This window comes from Phaethon lepturus, unplaced genomic scaffold (genome assembly GCF_000687285.1).
Source record: "Phaethon lepturus isolate BGI_N335 unplaced genomic scaffold, ASM68728v1 scaffold2145, whole genome shotgun sequence".
Taxonomy (NCBI): Eukaryota; Metazoa; Chordata; class Aves; order Phaethontiformes; family Phaethontidae; genus Phaethon; species Phaethon lepturus.
Window position 1 is genome coordinate 46,566 of NW_010539657.1, and position 19,220 is coordinate 65,785.

The following is a 19,220-nucleotide window of genomic DNA, read 5'->3' on the forward strand; positions in this document are numbered from 1 at the left end:
ATTCATTCATAATGAATGGAGTTGCAGTCTCTGATGGGAGAATTGCTCAAGACCTGAGCTAATCTGGTAAAAATGTACAAACACTCGCCTTCGATAGCATTGACTAAAGTTATTGTTGACCAAAGTGGATAAAGCCTAAGAAAGTGCTTTAAGGAACTCAGCACAAACCTGCTTCTCGGCTCTGGGCCTCGGTTTCTTCAGTGTTTTTCTTCTCTGTGCCGTTACCACCTATTGAGAAAAACACATAAAAATTGTTTACGAAATATCTTTTTATTGGTAACAGCAGCAGCAGTATTAATTACAACCAATTCAGCACAAACTGCTAATTTACAGCAAAGCACCGTGTTAAGAGGGGAGAAATATAAAGGTAAACTGAAAAAAACCTGCAAACAAAACCAGTTACATTTAAAACAGTCACATTTTCACATCTCAAGCTGAGGAAAGAGGGTTAGATTAAAGAATTTCTCTCAATAGACACACTGGAAATATCTGTATACCAAATAAAGGTACGTTTCCCTAAACAATGTCGGCAATAGTTAGTCAGTCTATTTTATACAGACTTTTTTTCTCCAGTAACATTTCCACACGATCCTTGAAGTGGCTGTGTTTCCAACTTGCAGCACCTACTTTAGTGCCTACAGAAGGTAAGAATAGGAGGGGGAGAATCGCCCAAATTTTATTTTAAAGCAAAAGGCATAACGCCACTTAGCATGAAGTATAAAAACACATCACAAATGACTGCAAAGAACAGCGCAAAAAACCCCAAAGTAAGACTGCTAGGATTGAACGCATTTTTTCCCCTTTTTACATTTGCATTCATTCCCAATATTCTCCGCTACTTTGCATTTGCATTCATTATCCATTTTCTTCCCTCCAGCTCTCTTTTGGAAGGCAGGTACCCAACAGTGAGTTACCACTGAGAAAAGTAATACCCTGGGGAACGTCTTATGGACACAAGATCAAGCTCTCTTAACCTTTGCTTGGCCCAATTAGAAATATATCAGGAAGTCTGCATTTTCAACGATGGAGAAGGCTCTTTTAGCTTCATAATAATACTAGAGGCTGCAGTGCAGCATGCTGGATCAGAGGTGATGGCTACGCTCCCTCTTTTCCAGCATGGCGAGGGAGACGGCGAGAACAGCTGAGTACCAGCCTTAATGAGGCATTTGAAAAAATGACTGCTGAGCATATATACTGGGAGAAAGGAAATTCATTCCCAGGCCTGTAAATGGCTTGATAATGATACACATATTTTTTGCAGTGCTCTTTTCTGGTTCCTGGGTTTTTCCGATTACAGCTTCTCTAAAGCAACAAGGTTAAAGCTCCTCGCGCCACCACCTTGCTTTTACTTAACACACAGAGTCTGTTGAAGAGAACAGCAGTAGCCCAAACACAATTAGGTGGATGGAAGAAAAACAGAGAAAGCAAGTGTTTTTCAAAAGCAAACGTGCATCTGGTGGCACGCCGCATTCGACTAATATTTAAAGGCTGAGGTGCGACATTCTCCTGCTTTCCAGCAAGGCAATACATCCTGGCGTCCAGCAGATGGGACTAGCGGAGAAGTATTTCCAGGCTGACCCTGCACAGAGCTGCTCTCCGGAGGAGAGGAGATGGAGGAGGAGTTTGACACCCCACCTGAGAGGGGAGAGGTGGGCAGGGAGCGGCTGATGGCCGTCAGCAGGGACTCGGGCCTCCTGCCTGCTTGGAAACTCTTTGTACCATTTTAACCAGCCTTAATGGATGACTAGCTGTATGATTTCTTAGCACATTAGTGAGTTCGAACCGGTAAAAAATTGCATTACATGGATGACCAAAATGGCTTGATAAAACCAGCTGGGTTTTTCCTTTCCCTGCTTGAAATCAAACAGTATTATTTTCAAAATCAGCGTTTTGCCTGTCCGCAACGCAACAGGAGGACAGCATGCAAAATAGAAAGTTAGCTGTACTAGAAGATAAACTTTTCTCTCCCCCCTCCCCTTTCCTTTTAAAACATAGGCTTGGGACTTCACAAGGTTTGCAGCAAGCAGTTAAGAAATAAAGAAAAAAAATCCTCTGCATCACCAGGATGCGTTTCAAAGGGATAAAGTCACCTAGCTCAAGAGCTGCGGAAAGGATGTTCAAGACAATCCGGTAACACAACAGTGCAGTGACACTGAAAAATCTTTACCATTAGGTCAGATCCAAAGAGAATATTGCATCACTGCAAAACAAGCGGTGCCAAAGCATAAAGTGTTTAATTATGGCCACGTGCAACGCGTTTCGCTTTGCCCAGAAAGACTTTACATTCAGAAAAAGCACGTCAGGCATAAATGGTAACTACCGATGTATCACTGAAAAATCATTTCAGCAATTACCTTGCTGCATTCACAATGTAAAACTACATTTCCGGACGATACTTGTTTCTACAGCCATTATAACGAATATGACTATAATCATGAGTTATTTGGCTAAAACCAGGTATTTCAAGGACTCGTTCATGTTTATAGCCAAGGGACTACATCTCTTGTTAAAGTCATGTACACAGAGCAAACTCAAACTACAAAAAGTTTAATGATCATCTGGTTCACCAGATTATCACACAAAGCACATATTCAATCAGTATGTTTTGTTGATCCCAAGTCTGTTGTTTCACTGGAGAGTCACTGTTTAAAACTGGTATAATAGAACGATAATTACCGCACTATATATTAGATTCTCAACATCTTTTCCATCTAACACTTCATTTTGTTCCTTTAGAAAGAAAAATGTAGAAGACTTTAAACAGAAGCTTCACCTCTTGTACTCTGACCCAGTCCAACAGACTGACGGGATCGTGACACGAAAATGAATCTCGATCAGCATAAAGTGCCTGTTGTGCATATGAAGTGACTTCGATAGAATTAGAGAGAAGGAAATGCTAAAAAATTAAGAGTGGACAAGTGATCCTCAAGTAAATGACTTGCAGAAGGAAGGGTTAAGCTCTGCTTGGCCTGGAGAATCTCTTCATCTCAGGAGAAAGGAAGGAAGCAGAGTACAAATACATCGATGAGAAAGCAAACTGTAGGGTGGAGAAGTGACTAATCCCAAAGTGTCTGACAAACAGTTTTTTCCCGTTTTTTAAAAACCTTTCTAATGAGCCTCTCACCGAGTGTCTTCTACTGATGAAGAGTCTGTAATTACTGCTCTCCATTGGAGCTGGGTGCAGAACAAATGGAAAGGCTTTAAGCAGCACACGCTCAAGGCAAAGAGCTGAAAATATATTTTACAACAGTAGCAAGCCAGTTTTTCATGATATTTTTATTCACCCCCTGCTCTCTTTTTCTCCAGGCAGTCAAGCCAGACCCAGTGCATTCCCCTTGAGCCTTCCCCATGACATTAATAATAATAAAAATATCTTTTCCACTGGACAGCTTCTACAGTATCTGCCATCCTGCTCTTTCCGCTACTGCAGCAACTGGCAATTGCATTTCCTTTAGGTGAAAGCTGTCCTCACAATATCTGCTTTTCTATTATACTAGTAATTGAACAGCAATCTGTCACTCACTCCAAAGGAGATAGAAAAAGTGGCGAATGACATGTCGTGTCATTTTAGGCCAGCAAATGTAAATGATTTTGAGCCACATCAAAAGACAAATAGGAACATCTGTTTCTTTTCCCCAGCATAGCAGTCAGTTGAAAAAACAGGAGTTTGAGAATTACAGTAGCACCATACAAACAAAATAAGCACACTGGACACTAAAATACCTACCTCTGGCCATATATTTTGCTTTCCCTTGCCAAGCTGACTACTGCCTGATAGGCGCTTGCTCTCTCCTCTTGGCCTTTTTCTTTGAGATCAGCACGAAACGCCACCCTCCCCCATGACATATACCCTCATTTATATTTCGTAGAAAACAGGCCAAACAGTGATCAATCAGCACACTCAGCAAGCTGGCAGAGCAAGCGGCACTTCTAACTAAACTAGAAAACCAGATACTCTGCGAGTGCCCGCCCACTTAATGTTAAGGAGAGGTATTTAGCACGCACAGGGACATGCCAGCTGCAGTAGCAGCCCCAAAATGAAGCAGATGATATGACAAGTAGTAAGCCAGCAGTCAGATGGGAGAGGGCTGGGACAAGATCCCTATGAAAGTCCAGAGGACAAACTCTCAAGCAGCAGCACCAGAGCAGGTTGTAGTATTCTTCCCGTTTTCTCTCCGACAGCCTGGAGCTATGTGGCTTTTTACATCTTTCACCGTTCCTGCGACAAACGTGGCAAGTAAAAAAATATTAATAGCCTGGCTGGCCTCTTGGCTCTTCTCATTTCAGAGCTGAGTAAGTGCCAGGTTCGCTCATACACCTACTCCTCTTCAGCAGTACCTTTCTTCACAAGCAGTCAGCGAGGTACTTAGAGCTGAGGTTCAAGTCAGTGTCTCAAAAACTGGTGCAAAAAAGATATTTTCCAAAAGAAAACAGACTTGCAGATAATTTTTAGTTAAAGGAAGAAATTTTGCCTAGCCGGTACAAACCAGTCTACTTCTACCCCTCCAACACAGATGACATAAATAATAAAATTGTTTCCACTACTGAGAAAGCTGTACTTGTATCATTCACAGTGTGTTAACAGTCAGCGTAAGGTTCCTTCAAACAACCTCCTCCTTCCCGGAGCAGAAATAAGAGAGACCGAGGGCCAACGCCTCAGGCTCCCATCCTGTTTGCCACTCTCGCCTATCTGTGTATGTACCACATCCCCGAGCACCAGCTTTGCCCCTGTTCCATCCCCGCATGGCTCTGGCCACGCAAGGCTGGGTGCATCCTCTGGTTCTGCCGGTGGCCGGCGACTGTGCATCTCTCCCACGGTCAGGCCTGTGAATGTCTCTTAAAGCTGGGCCACGCTTCTATGAGAAATGCAAATACGATCCAAGATCTGGCAGATAAAGGATGCCAGTTTGGAATCATCATTTTTACAGTACAAAAATATTGCCATGGTAATTGTACTAATGATATGAAGGTCTTTCTAGGATAAGAGAGAAACTAATTAATGAGAAAATTAAAAATACAGGCCTTGATCTTACAGCTGTTACATTCTGCACACATGAAGAGATATGCTGACTTCAGTGAAAGTCCTAAAATGTGAGAAGAAAGCACACTTATATCCATGTATACACTGAGGATCATATAGCCTGCAACCGTTTTCAGACTGTTTCAATGGCAAAACGATGTCAGACGTAAAACAAGCGGCACATAAACACAAAGGCTACGACTGTAGAACTAGAAATGCATTAAAATGAATCATTAGGGTGTTGGCCTGAGGTTCCTGAACACTTTCAGTTTGCATTTTAATTTCTTCTAATTAAATTATGATTTAGGTCAGTTTTAATCACTACTTGTATATAACCCCTTTGGGGTAAATTTTAAGAAGAGTTAGTAAAGAGTTATCTGCAGTAATTGTTTAATGGAGTTATGAGACTTCTTCCCTCTGCGCTGCTTCAAAAATTTACCTCACTGCAGATGCAGACCTGAACGCGCTACTGTCAATGCACCTAGCCTAGTGAAATTGTCAGCGTAATAAATACCAGGTTTTCATTTTCATGAGCATTTTGTCAAGAATTGTCAAGCAGTGTGGGAAAAGAATGAGAAAACTGTAGCTCGTGGAGATTGTGTCAGAGGTTAAAAATAACACTATTGTATTTCACCTATTTAATGTCCTGAGAAACGTAGGAGCGTAATCTAAAGCCCACTGAAGTCACCAGGCGTGTTCCCCTTGCTTCCCACTCCTCCCTGGATCACAGAGTAACTCACTCAGCTTCATTACACCTTTCCCGGCCTGGGAAGAACCTGGGGACAACAGCTACAGCATCAGATTAGGTGCTTGGAAAGACAAAAGCACTCAGGTTTGTCCCAATCCACTTCATATATAACACTGTTGGGAACAGCGTGCTAGGCTGGTTTTTCACCAGGTGTAGTTCTTCTGTCTGACATACAGCGTGACTCAGACTTCGCAATACAGGTGCCCGGCAAGAGACATCTAAAATTTCATTGCCAAAGATGCTGCTCATCGCTATTTCTGACAAATTGCAACCGTGACTGTTCAAAACAAATGAAAGCAGACATCTCCTGGAAGCTTGAGCTGTCCAACTTAACCAGAATATCGACATCATACCCTACATGTCATATGCAGCCCATAGAGAGAACAAAGATACAATTGGCATTTTGATGTAAAAGTACACTTACTGTGCTGGATGAGTACTATCACCGTTATAGTACACAAAAGTGGACAGAAATCGCTCATGCGAGCTGATGCACGTCGAAGAGCAGGCTGAGGCAGAGCTCAGAGAGGAATGGAGGACCCTGACTCCCAGCCCTACAGGCAGTCCTATCTAAGAGACAGAGGAAGAAAGGGACCCCATACATGAAGGTGCACAGTACCATCACAAATTTTATCGTTACTGTATCAGTTTACTATTCATTCATACTTTCCTGGTGTGCCTAAGGGAGTAGGTAACTGCACACCATCAAGGACTGTGGCACAGCTCCTTTTCCAAGACATGGCCAAAATAAAGCATGAGACCTATTTCAATTTTTTTGCATACAGGTCACAAAATTACGTGGTGTGGCAATGTAACAAAGTGAACAAATGGACAGAGAAGCCACACAGGAGATCACGCTTGTTAAAAACAGCATAAAGCATGAACCAAAACATGCACTATTTTGCATCAATATTTCAGAATTAAGGGACTAGCCCTGTCTTCTGCACTGGACCTGAACAATCACGGTGGTTTACTGTTATTCACATCATGGTTAGAAATAAGAAATTAATTCCTTGACAGATGAGTCCCCTGCAGGTAAGCTGGTTTGTCACGGTGTATAATTCTCCTCTGACAACATTGCATTAGTCACTTTAGTAACTTCGTATTTTGCACCTTCGCTCATCTCAGGAGAAAGAAAATCTACTCTGAAGCATCTAGAGTGAAACCAGGAATTGCAGCTGTTTGCCTGGGACAGTTTATGCACACGTACATTCGCCTGCTAAAAGAAAACCGAATGGATAAATGGTCAACACAACAGGACTGCACATCACCTGTGGAGACCAAAATGAGCTGCATTTTCAAAGCTGTCTTGTGTAGCCACTGCACGGCAATTTAATCAAACAGCAGAAGCCACTTCAGCAATGAAAAGAATCTTCTAAGAAGGGTTTGCTTGGGGAGAAAATACAAATAAAAATACAGATAACATCCTGTTTTTCCCTATGGCTAAGTGGAAGGTGATCACCCAATATTCTGAGAGCTGTAATCAGTCAAGACAGATGGCGGACTTCAAAACAGAAGTGAAAAAAGAAGCTATCAACCAAAGTGGATAGGGGTTAATGGCATCACTTTAAATATAACCAATCTGCATTAAGGTGAAACATTTCACAGACATGTTTGATACACACGCTTCCCAGGGAATTTCTTCTGTAGTACTTTATCTTAATTTAAAATTTTATTTAAGGACTTGGCTTCATGGCAAAAAGAATACAATGACTTCTAAGCTATCTTTATAAGAAGTAGCACTTTTAAGGCTGAATGAGTGTGTGTTTTTGAAGTATAATTATGTATCTAGATGTTCATTTTTAGTAGATTATGAGTGGAACAGAAATTTACTGAAGAATATTACTGCCCTGTGGGATGCAAAGAAGAAATGTAGCTACAATTTCTCAAATGATAAAAGAATTGCTTGCTATAAACCAAGGAACATTTTAAAACTAATCAGAAGTCCAATGTAGTTAATATTAAACCATACCTTAAAGAGGGAGACAATCAGGCCTGCACAGTATTAGAATGTTGTTGGGAAAGACGCCTCGAACATCGCTGTGTAACGGTAACACACAGCAGCTGTTGCACGCACCCCCCTCAGCCCCAGGGAGGATTAAGCCCACCTCAGAGGAAAGCAGCACAAGCCCAGCACTGTTGACTTTTGCGGGTGCGTACGCTGTATGCCTCTCTATGAAGCTAGGGAGCGAGCAGCAGAGCTGCAAAATTCATGATATATACAGGAGAAACAGGGAGGGGAAATCTTACCTTAATCTCAGAGTTAAAGACTAAGCCGTAAAATGATTTTTATTTTCTAGTCCCAAGACTATGTACTTTTTGTCATTGGACAAAACCTTTTTGTGAGAAGTGATGAGGAGCCAGGGCGTCTCCCTCTTGGTGAGCGTCCTACCCAATCGCTGTAGCCTGCTGAAAAACGTACTTGAGGTACAGTGCAACTCCATTTTGCCTCAGTTTTTACTGTGTACTCCAATCGCTAGGCTGACATCTCTCACGGACTAAGTGTCCACTGAGCGAGGCAGGAGCCTGCTGGTGAGCCTCGGACTCCTGACACCTCTGAGCAACATTTCAGACATTTGCTGTTGCCCTTGAAAGCCAAGGGGATGACAATGTGATAACCCCATCAGGCAAAGGAACCAACTCTAGTAAGTACCTTAAAGGTGATTTGTGTTCATTTTGACCCTCCTGGCTTGGCTTATCCATCAAACTGTTCTCCTTCCCACCAAGTGAACACAAAGCAAAGTTCATCCCAGACAAGCAATTCCAACAGACCAGCTCCTCACATATACATTGTGCCTCAGCTAATGTGACTGTGTGATCTATCTGTCAATCTATCAGGAAGAATCTGGTCATTCATTTTGGGAGAAGCTTATGAGAAAAACTGGGGCAAGACAACTTGCAAGGCTCCGGAGTTCTGTCTTCCTATCCCTCGAGGGAGGGCAAGGAAGATCCAGACCTCGGGAGGCACAGAAACAGCTTTTGCTGCATGGATTGATTATCTTTCTCCTGGAGGAAAAGAAAGATCAGGCATTTATGCTGCTGTTATTAGATGTAGTTGTCTTTGATACAATATCAATCACCTGCAGACCGTGGTGGGAACGGATGGGGCAGCTCTTGGGCAGGCTCCATTTTATATCTGGGGAATCCCATAAGGAGGGAAAAAGGCAAACAGTTTTTTTTCTCCCAGTATCAAGAAAATCTATTGCACACACCTCACCATTCAGTACCTATAGGAGGACATTTGGGGAGGTAGCTAAGAGAAACAAGGAACATTTTAGATTTTTGACTTGTTAGACTTTTGTAAAAATTGTTTACTTTTGCTTGGTGACAATCAGTAGGATGAGAACAGGTGACCTGTGGCATTTGTGCTAACTCGTGGTTGCTATGCTGTGACAAAGTAATGCCATTTTGTCTATGTAATTACTTTAGGATTGTGTTATGAAGCTACTGAAGGAAGACGTGCTAAGTTTTGTTTAGTGCCTAACATTTTTCTCACTTGAGACTTGACGATCACTCAATCACGGACTGCACCTGACCAAGGGGGAAGGCAAAATTATCACTGGCTGATTGTACTCTCCCAGGACCAAGGCGGGGGGTGGGGGGTATAAAAAAATACGCTGTATGTTTGCACATGTCAAACCTGAAATACTGCAGGGAACCTGGGAGTAAGGAATGTTTCTCCATGTATCCAGTCTATTCATTTCCCCAGACAATAACCCGCGCTACAGTGAAAAACTACTGAATGTAACCATTGACAGGAGAATCTGCTATGCAGTTCACACTTGCATTTCTCCATCAACGGTCTGAAGGCAGAGAACAATATATCTAATAGCATAATAACAGCCACCATTAATACTTTAGAAGTTCAGTATAAAATTACTTCATTAGCATGTCAAGTGTTTATTTTAGCTTACTGCAAAACAAGCTCCTTACATGCAGACACTTATTCGACTTTTCCTTGATTGCGGAGTGTAATAACGAAGGATCCTACTTTCCCTGATCTTCTGTGGAGATTTTTACATGCACTGGAAAGATATTGCTCCATTACCTCCAGCCAACGAACCAGCCTGGCGTGCTGAAGAAAAATATTACAGCAGATATATTACTGGACTACGCTGGAACAGTTTTTACAGACTGCCACAAGGGCATGCATGAGGCTGTTAAAATAGCAAGCTGTACTCCCATCTTCAGTCTAAAAGGACACTGACAACTAAGCAAAGGGAAAAAAAATCTGGTTCTTCCTATGCCTCAGTGTATATTTGTTAAATATTTTATATCTGGTCATGTTACCAAGGGGAAAATAATGTCTTTGGTTAAATATACGTATTTTTGGACTTGCTCTTATTGCTAAAAGCTATGGGTTGCAGGATTTTTGTTTGTTTGTTTGCTGGTGGGTGGTTTTTGTTTGTTTGTTTGTTTTCAAACTTGGGGTACCTAAAGCATGTGAACTACCCCAAAGTTAAAACACTCCGAACACAAAGCACTTCAGTTTTACCGCGAGGAAAACTCCACGAAGTTGACCTCAGGCAGAGTTTGGCTTTATTGTGTTTTATTTGAGACTGTTTATATGCATTAGCACCTCAGAAGTTCTTTTAAAAAGGGGGGAGGGGAAGAAAAAGGAAGCTTTTCAGAAGTGAGGACCAACTCCTACCCAAATAAAATTACTCAGACACGTAGTTCTGGTTCACGTCACCTATTCACAGCTTTCATAACCTTCAAGGCTCCCCATTAAAAGTTCTTTTAATTAGTCAAAACCAGCAGCTAATAATTAGAACAGTAGAAACTAAATCCTGTTCTCAGACAGATGTGTGCAAATCCCATTTACTTAAATGGAAATGGCTCACAGGTGTGTTACATTAGACTTTATCCACTCGGCAGCTTTATAGGAATTCAGTGTCTGGAGCCTAATGGCTTGACTCCTCTTCAAAACAGAGGCACAGGTAATGCCACAGAAATCTGATCCCGGTTTCTTCCCCAGTCCCATTCAGCAAACACTTTAATTACCTTCCCCTCCCATCACAACAAGCCTCAAAGTCTAAATTTAGCCTTCTAATCCTAAACATTACAGGCCTGATTCCCGCCTAAGAAGAAGAGGACTCTGTCACCGGCTAGATTAAATTCTGCAGCAGTAATTATGTGTTACAGGCCTCAATTCTGCATCAGCAAAATCTACTGCGCGGCATCAAATTCAAGGAGTTCAGGCATTTTACAGCTCGAGGGTAATGCAATCATTCTATTGCCATGCTATTTACTTCACCCTTCCAATGCGTGCGTTTGTGCTCCACAAAGTGAACTGTAGGTCACCAGGAAACATTCACAGGCACAGTAAACTAGGCAACCGTATCTAGTAAGCCACAGAAATAGTGAAACAACGTCAGTTATTTTTCCAATGGCAGGAAAACCTCACAGTTTCACAACACTCCCCCCCGCCCTTTATTTTTTAAAGCCGCTGATACAATGAAAGCTCTTAGCCACACTCCATATAAAAATATATCATAAAAACGATCGTTGTTTTGCCTGCTTAGGAATGTGGAAAATGACACTGCGATCCCACATGCCGTTTAGCTTGGATACAAATTGACATGTGGTTTGTCATCACCGAATTCTCTAATCCAAACATAAAATTGGTATTTTAATTTCAGCTGGGTTTAGTGCAGCATGAAGGGAAAGACGACCAGTCAGGACGAGAAGTCTTGGGTCCCCCCAACACCTTCCAGGCGATGACAGCTATTGCTTTAAGTACTTGCCATTAACAACCAGTCACAATGTTAGTGACAGGATGTTACTAGCAGTTACTTAAAGTGATAGATGTTAACATTTTTCTGCTCTTTATGACTCACACTATACCCCAGTCAGAATATTTTAGGAGCTGAATGCACAGCACTAGGTCAAAATGATGAAGATCGTGGAGCCACTGGTTGAGGTGGTAAATGAGATGTGTCATTTGAAGAACATTAGGTCAAAGAGAATCCATGATAAGAAACTGTCATGGATTAAAGATTAAAATTCATCCTTTTAACTATTTCACGTAGGGGAATTCTCCAGCATTGGGGCATTTTGCTCTTCCATACATATGAAAGAAACGTCAAACTCTGCACTGTGAAAATAAGTCTTTGATGTTAACATCTTTTAACAACTCTCCCAATGAGATACAGATTAAGAAAAGGTACTTTGATCCAATTTTAGAGCAACATAGACCACAGTTACCTCTGTACACATGGACAAGCTGCCCTGTGAAGACTCAGGGAACAACACTCTAGGAATAATGTTAAACACCTGTGACTTCTGACCATGGATAGATGTAATACACCGCATAAGGTCTAGAGCCATAAACACTGTAACTGGAGCGGAAAAGGATACAGCAAAAATTTCTCGTAGGAAAGGAAAGCAAGAATTTTATTGCTCCGTGTTTTGCAGCAGGTAGCTGATTCATCTGACCAACTCAACCAACCAGACTATGACCCAAGCCCTGCACAACATGCATTACATTTTGCGTTACAAATGACGTAGAGTCAGAACAGGTTAGAGATAAAACAGCAACAATTTCTCATTATATATAAGCAATAATCAGTAGCCCATCGCATAAAAATAGCATTTGTAATTCTGAATCTACCTTGAGATGAAATATACTTCAGAAGAATTACAACCTCGTGATCTAAGCCAAAAGGAACTTGCCAAGTGTTTGCAAACAACACGCTTAAATGAAAATTTTCCAGTTCTTTCCCAAGAATTCAGAGTAAAACTTTTACCCCCAAAATGCAGAATTGATTAATAGCTCTGAAAACCTGTCAGACCACCTACCTTCAGCATCATCTTGCAGGTCCTCAGGCTGCTCTGCTTCGCTCTTTGTGGGAGATGGAGGCTGTCCTTTTTGCCCCGATCCTCCTTTAAACATAAAAAAATAGACATATTAGTATATTTTGAATTATATTGTATTATATTTTGAATTTGTTTTATTGTATCAAATATTACTATGCATGATACTACAACTGTGAGTCCATTTTATCTCAGTACTCCATTCAGTACCCAATGCCTATGTTTAAAATCAATTACTGCATATTCTGTTATAAAAGTCATTACAGGTACCTTTCAGCTCGAACTCCACTTTCCCTAACTTTCACATGACAGCAATGAAGAAAGCTCATACTAAAATAACGTACTTCTTCACAAGCTCTTAATCTCTTCAGAAATAAGAAATTGTATAATGTTTTAATTAGTTGTTTTTAACATAATATATATTATACTGCATTACAGAACTGTGGAGAAATAATCTGAAGGAAATAATTTTTCCCTCTTGGCTCAATTCTCCATTCAATGTTGTAACACAGTAACAAATGAATATTGACTGAAATTAGTAATGAAATGAAGGGTAGGGAAGCAAGCTTGATGCTGAAATAAGTTAAGGAAATGAAAGATTTACAAGATAGAAATGTTCTGGTTGAAAGAAATCCATTCCAACCTTTTCACCAGAAAGCAACAGGACGATGGAGGAAAAGGAAAGCCTCCTAAGTAAAACAGTAACTGAGGCCAGTTAAGTTTAAGATCTCCCCCATTTGTAGGGACTGAAGTTCACGGTGTTTAATATCAATTACTTAAATTTTTAAAATTATGAACTTTTTCTACAACATTTTCAAAATATCCTGTGATCTTAATACAAAGGATGAAATTACTGTCTGTTTGCTATGATAGACCTCAAGGCACAAACTGGTAGCACAGAAAGCCTGTTAGTACAAAAGGGAGGCCAAGCTGGAAATTAATCATAAAAGGTATTCTAAATTAAGACACTTAATGAAAGCAGGTTCACTAATTAAAACATTCTTCAAACATTGTTGCTTAACCATGAAAGCAGAGAATGGCAGACAATTAAAACTCAATTCATTGCACCTATTGAATCTATTCAACCATGACAGGAAAATGATTTTCTGTCATTTGACTTTCTGTCAAACTTCCCGATTCCCTGTAGCCAGCTGAGGGCTTGGGTGAGGGAGAAGCCTAAAGAAAAAACACTTTTGTGCATGCTGGCAAGAAACCTTGACCACTTGTAACCAGGAAATTTAGGAAGACGTGACCTTGCTTGATTTACCCCGATTGCTGTGCTGTGAGAAAATACGAATCATGGTATTACCTCAAACTGATTAGCTAATTAGCAACTGGGGAAAAAGCGCTACCTACTATACTATAAAAATATTATAAATTGCTTAAGTGTTCTAAAAGCTCCCATCTCTTCTGCTGTCACGCATACCCGACACAACCATCGACTCTATGTCACTGGATTTTTAAACAGCTCTCAGCAATCAGGTGCCCAGTTCTCACAAAGGACTCGGTTCTATTAACAGCTGTAGATACTACCCTTTTACCTTCTGCCCTTCCACAACTACATGTATCTAGAACTAAGATGCTGGAAGTTTCCAAACAGGAGGTATGAAAGAAGTAAGTGAGGATGTGGAAAGGGAACTTGCAGAGTCAAGGGGAATACTGTGTTCATTCAAGAGACAAAAAGGGAGTGAATCATTGGCTTTGCATGGAGCCCAGGAAAGTCAGAAACATTATACTACTGTACTTATGTCCAAAAAAAAAAAAAAAAAAAAATCCATCGATTGGGAAGCTGGAAGGAATTTACATGAAGCAGCAGCTCAAAATGTCAACAAAAAATTACAAAATGCAGATCTGTATGTGAGTAATTACATTCCATCTCCCTTGCTTATTTTTAAGGAGTGAGCATTACCCAAAAAAAGCCAAACTGAATATTGTTCATAAAAATTTCTTCCAGAACAGAATTTGTTTTGTTCTAGAATTCCATATACTTCAGAGCATGAAAGGCCCTTAGCGATCAGTAAATAAAGCTAGTTACTGCAAAGCAGAACATGCTTTGAGGTTTGGCTTAGTATCAGGAGGTAGACGTTTCCTGACAGCACTTAAGAGAGGACATGTCATGTGTCATGTCATCACGTTTGACAATTTGAAATTCAAATACAATATTTTGAGGAAAACGAGAGTTTTCAAGTGCTAAGACGAGTTTATTTCTGGAGTGGCGAGAATGTAGGAGTAACCACAAGAAATACCGTGGGGAAAAAGAAAGGCAAAACCTGCCAAATAAAGACACACTTTGGCAACCCTTTAAAGGGGTTACTCAGGAGCAATGGCGATAGAGTTCAAGAAGAACTTCAATACAAAAGAGAGATTGTGAAAATAACCAGGCTTTTAAAGATTGATTCCTGCCAACACTCTCCCATTCTTTTAAAAAATAACTTGAAGATTTATAGTGGACCATATCGACGTATGGTTCTTTGGTCCTAATGCCACTCTGAACTACCTGCTACATTACCTTTTTTGGTTGACAACAATTCACATCAAGGGGACCGAATCAATAGGAGTGTTTCAATCAACACTCACCTCTCTAGTGATGAATTTTATCATCTAAGCAATCTGTGCGGCTTCCTCCAGTCCCACAAGTCAAATGTCAATCACGTGTAAGTGCAAATGTCCACCAGGTCTTTCAGGAGTATCTGAATACATTAGGTAATATAACCAACATCTTAATTGACAGCACAAAGACGGAGCGGGAGGAGTCTTACATTCAGAGAAGTCAGAACTGTTACTATCTCAAAAGAAATGATCTTTTTGCACTCTATAAAGAATCTTAAAATGCTCAGAAAAGGATGTAGAGGCACTGTCCCAGCAGAACAAGGTTTCAATCACAATTTCATTGCTTTTTAGCAGATTTCCCTCATTCCTGAGACAGAAAAGGATTTGTGCAGGCTTCAAAATAATGTCTTTTTATTATGGTCAAAATACAACTCTTAACCTGTTCTGCTCTGCAACAGTATGTATGTCTTTCAGAACAGCTAGCCAAATATTACAGAAATTAGGCCTGCAAATTTCTGTTTAAAAATAGCACACCTAGACAGGTGTCTGAGATGATCGTATTAAAAGCTTTTCTAATCGTGATAATCTGTGCAAAAAGGTTTCTGAGCTCTAACACTGGGAGAAATTATTCTTCTTTATAGGCTAATTCAGAGGGTCAAAAAGCTGCCTAAATTTCATAGTCTGTCTCCGAGTAAGCTATTCCCAAAATCCCTCACAACTTCCAAATCTCCCTGGTTACAAGTGATTGCTATTTTCATCTCTGAAGAAAAGAGAAAGTCTCCCTCCAAAAAAAGTATCCAAGCGTTAAGAGTGTGCACACAGTGGAACATACAAAGAAATTCTGTATTTATACAGCATTGTTTATAATAGGGCTTCCCTTGTTGGTGTGAATGAGATCCTTCGTCCTGCCATTCTAGCTGGCTGTGGCTTCTGAAGTACCGAATAAGCGGTTAATTAGGATGCTCAGGATAGAAACAGGATAACCAGCAGAGCATTTATGGCAAACAACTGTTAGATGGGAAACAAGAGACAGTAGTGTGGCAACGTTCATACAGGTGATGTCAAAAGGTGTTGGTAACTGGTGGAGAGTGAAGCTGAACAGGTTGAGAGAAAATATAGATTCAGAACTGAAACTCTTTTCTGAGTGTTTCCTTTTTTTTTTTTTTAATGGTAAGAGAATTAACTTATGTCAGTGCATAATAATGTGATACTGTTGTGCAGGAATCTGGACCATACTTCTCATAATAGCACATGCTTCTATAATTTCCACATGCAATCACTGCAATTGTGCACACAATTATGGCAGTATTAGCGCTTATTTTGCACGCTTCTGTGCATAGGTGTGTGAATCTATGGGTATAAAAGCGAAGTCTTTCAGAATTTAAAGTTTAGAATAATCTTCCCTTAATGGAGCTTAACACATTAAGCATCATGACTTTGCAGTGTTAAATCACTGAAGTTAAAGGTAGACAAGACTATTAGGTCATCTGGTCCTTCTCTTCGCTTATGTAGGAAATCGTTCATAAAGGAAAGCTGAGATGTAGAACTGCACAGGTCTGTACCTGCAACTACCACCTCTGTCCTTTTGACTCGAGACATTCTAACAGCAAACTGTACGACATATGATAACATCAAAGCACTTTCAATTAAATGGTGCTGTTAAGTCAGTAGCTGCTACAGGATACAGCATGCAGAATAACAAAATGATGGGTTAAAATCCTGTGAGTCAAACACCATTGAAAGAGTGGTCTTGCATGTGTATATTTAATAAGACTAGGTTATTTTAATTTAATTTTTTTTCTAGTACATCCAATATATGCAGTGACATTGTGTGATTAACTCACTGAAGTGATCATTCCTGCTTGTTGATTTTATAGTATTAATGTAGATATTAATGGAGATTATCTGGCAGATGTAATTAAGATATTCCCTTATTTATTTTGAAGAGAAATCATAGGAAGGAAGGCCTTTCTGCATGTAATGAGATATTTGCACTTCTGGGTGGTAGAAACACAAGACAGATAACTTTCACAATGTATCCACCACTCAATAATACACACATTTGGTCATCTGTTATTCCATACTCCCAGCTAATTCTCTAGCTGTTCCCAAGGCCTAATCTGGTGTGCACAGAAGTCAATGAACACAATCCCACTGACTCCAGCTGACACCAGACCAGGATCAGGTTTTTTCCCCTCTAATTCTTGCCACCAGGTTTAAATTAGGACCAATTCTGTAATCTCCACCTCATTCTACTACATTCTTCAAATGGAAATTGGTGCAGATACAATGAGCCTACACCTCGTTTGTGTCCCTGTACCTCTTCTCTGTGATTTCTCTTGGTTTGATATTGGCCCTGAGAAACACCTAGCCAGTAGGTGTTGGAGTAGTAGTTGGAGGCACAGGAATTTAGGTGAAATTTAGAATACTCAAATCTCTGCCAAAAGTCTTACACGTGTGCAGTCTGCAACATGGGGTCTCCAGGAATCCAGCCTTGCCCCCCCCCCCTTTTTTTTTTTTTTCATTCTTAAGCACAGGAATTGGAGTAATAACCCCAAAGCAGATTGGATATAGACAGTTCAAAAAAACAGGGTCATCAATATTGGTGCCAACTGCTGACTCCATCTGCTGGAGTCATGACCCATGAAGTCAAGTGGAATGAAAAATGATTATTCAATTAATAGCTTGAAGTAGTGACTAGGAGTTGCTACTCTAATTTTTCCCTTAGAACAGTAAAAAGCAGATCTCCTTCAAACTGATAAAAATCTGAGTATAAAAATGAAAACTCCCCTCAATGCAGAAATTATGTATATATTTACAGTTCCCACAAATGCATCATACAATCATTAGAAAGTCCATACACAAATAGGTCAAAAGGGCATAACTTTTGTATATCTGCCCCACTACTAGAACAGATATACAAAAGATACTTCTCTTTAGCATTGCTGACAATCAATGCATTGATTCCCAAAGTATCTCCAAGTGATAAAGAAATAACCAAGTACATGCTGTTGAAGCTCATAGCACCCTACAGGCAAACCTGTACCTCATCTACCTCATATGCACAAAGAAAGGGAGAGGTAGGGAAATACCTTCCTCAAATGACTTAATTCAGTGATAATTGCCCACAGCAGCTATGTAGCTTCACCTAAATTAGTGAAGCTGTGAAGGATACAAGGCAAGAAAGGAGAGACTGGCTATTAACCGGAAATGTACTTCCTTTTAATTCTAATTTAAAATGCTTTTAAAAAAGTAATTTGCATAATCTCCATAAAAGCAATGCGACAAAAAATGCAAAATAATTTGGCTTATAAAAGTAAACATGCCACGATTACTCTAAAAAATGAAATTGGAAATGTTAGATGAATACTGCAAATTCAACTGTAGGATAATCTTTGGCAAATGTTTGCTGTATAATGACGGTCTTTATTTTTCTACTTTTATGTATGTATGTACAACTGTATCAATCACACTAATTGTATTAAAATTTCTAAAAGTTCCTAGCCAGTAATCTTGACACCAAAAAGTAATTATAATTATACATAATAAAATCAACAGGCCAGAACAGCCATAAAAAAATGTGCTAATCCATCAGTGTAACACATATCTATCTGTGTATATCCATGTTTTCACATCTATGCATATACACCATTCTTCAAGTATTTCTAATTTCTAAGCTAATTAACTGGTTGCATAAATCATCATAATCCATTTGTCTTTAGGACAATCTTGCCAATTTAAGCAGCCAACACACTGCTTCAAAAGCTTTTACCTCTGTTTTCTGGCTGGTCTCTCTCTGCCTTTCTCCATGTGGCTCTGCTTTCTGATCCTACACCTTTTTGTAAAGAGAAGAACTGGAAGTTCCTGCACAGTCATTGGGCTCTGATGGAGTCAGGGTCACAGAGACCTTGGGGACAGTCCACATGCCTGGCATGCTGTCACAGAGGGGTACTAGCTGGTTAGGAAGGAGAGGCAGAGAAGAAGAGTAGGGGGAGCTGTGCTGCATCTGAAAGGAGGTCCTTCACTGCACAGAAGTCTCTTATGGAACAGTAGACATCCACTGAGAACCTCTAGGTCAGTAGGGAA

At 40.2% G+C, this 19,220-nt stretch overlaps 1 protein-coding gene across 1 annotated transcript in view; it reads right to left on the bottom strand.

The window, feature by feature from the left end:
- MACROD2 (MACRO domain containing 2) overlaps nucleotides 1-19,220 on the bottom strand; it is a gene marked incomplete at its 5' end in the record, with an annotated part of 80,333 nt that overhangs the window by 45,703 nt on the left and 15,410 nt on the right. Inside the window, 2 exons of the mRNA XM_010287163.1 lie at nucleotides 169-228; nucleotides 12,570-12,653. Of these exons, the coding sequence (XP_010285465.1) occupies nucleotides 169-228; nucleotides 12,570-12,653 (144 nt within the window). The remainder of the gene's footprint in view (nucleotides 1-168; nucleotides 229-12,569; nucleotides 12,654-19,220) is intronic.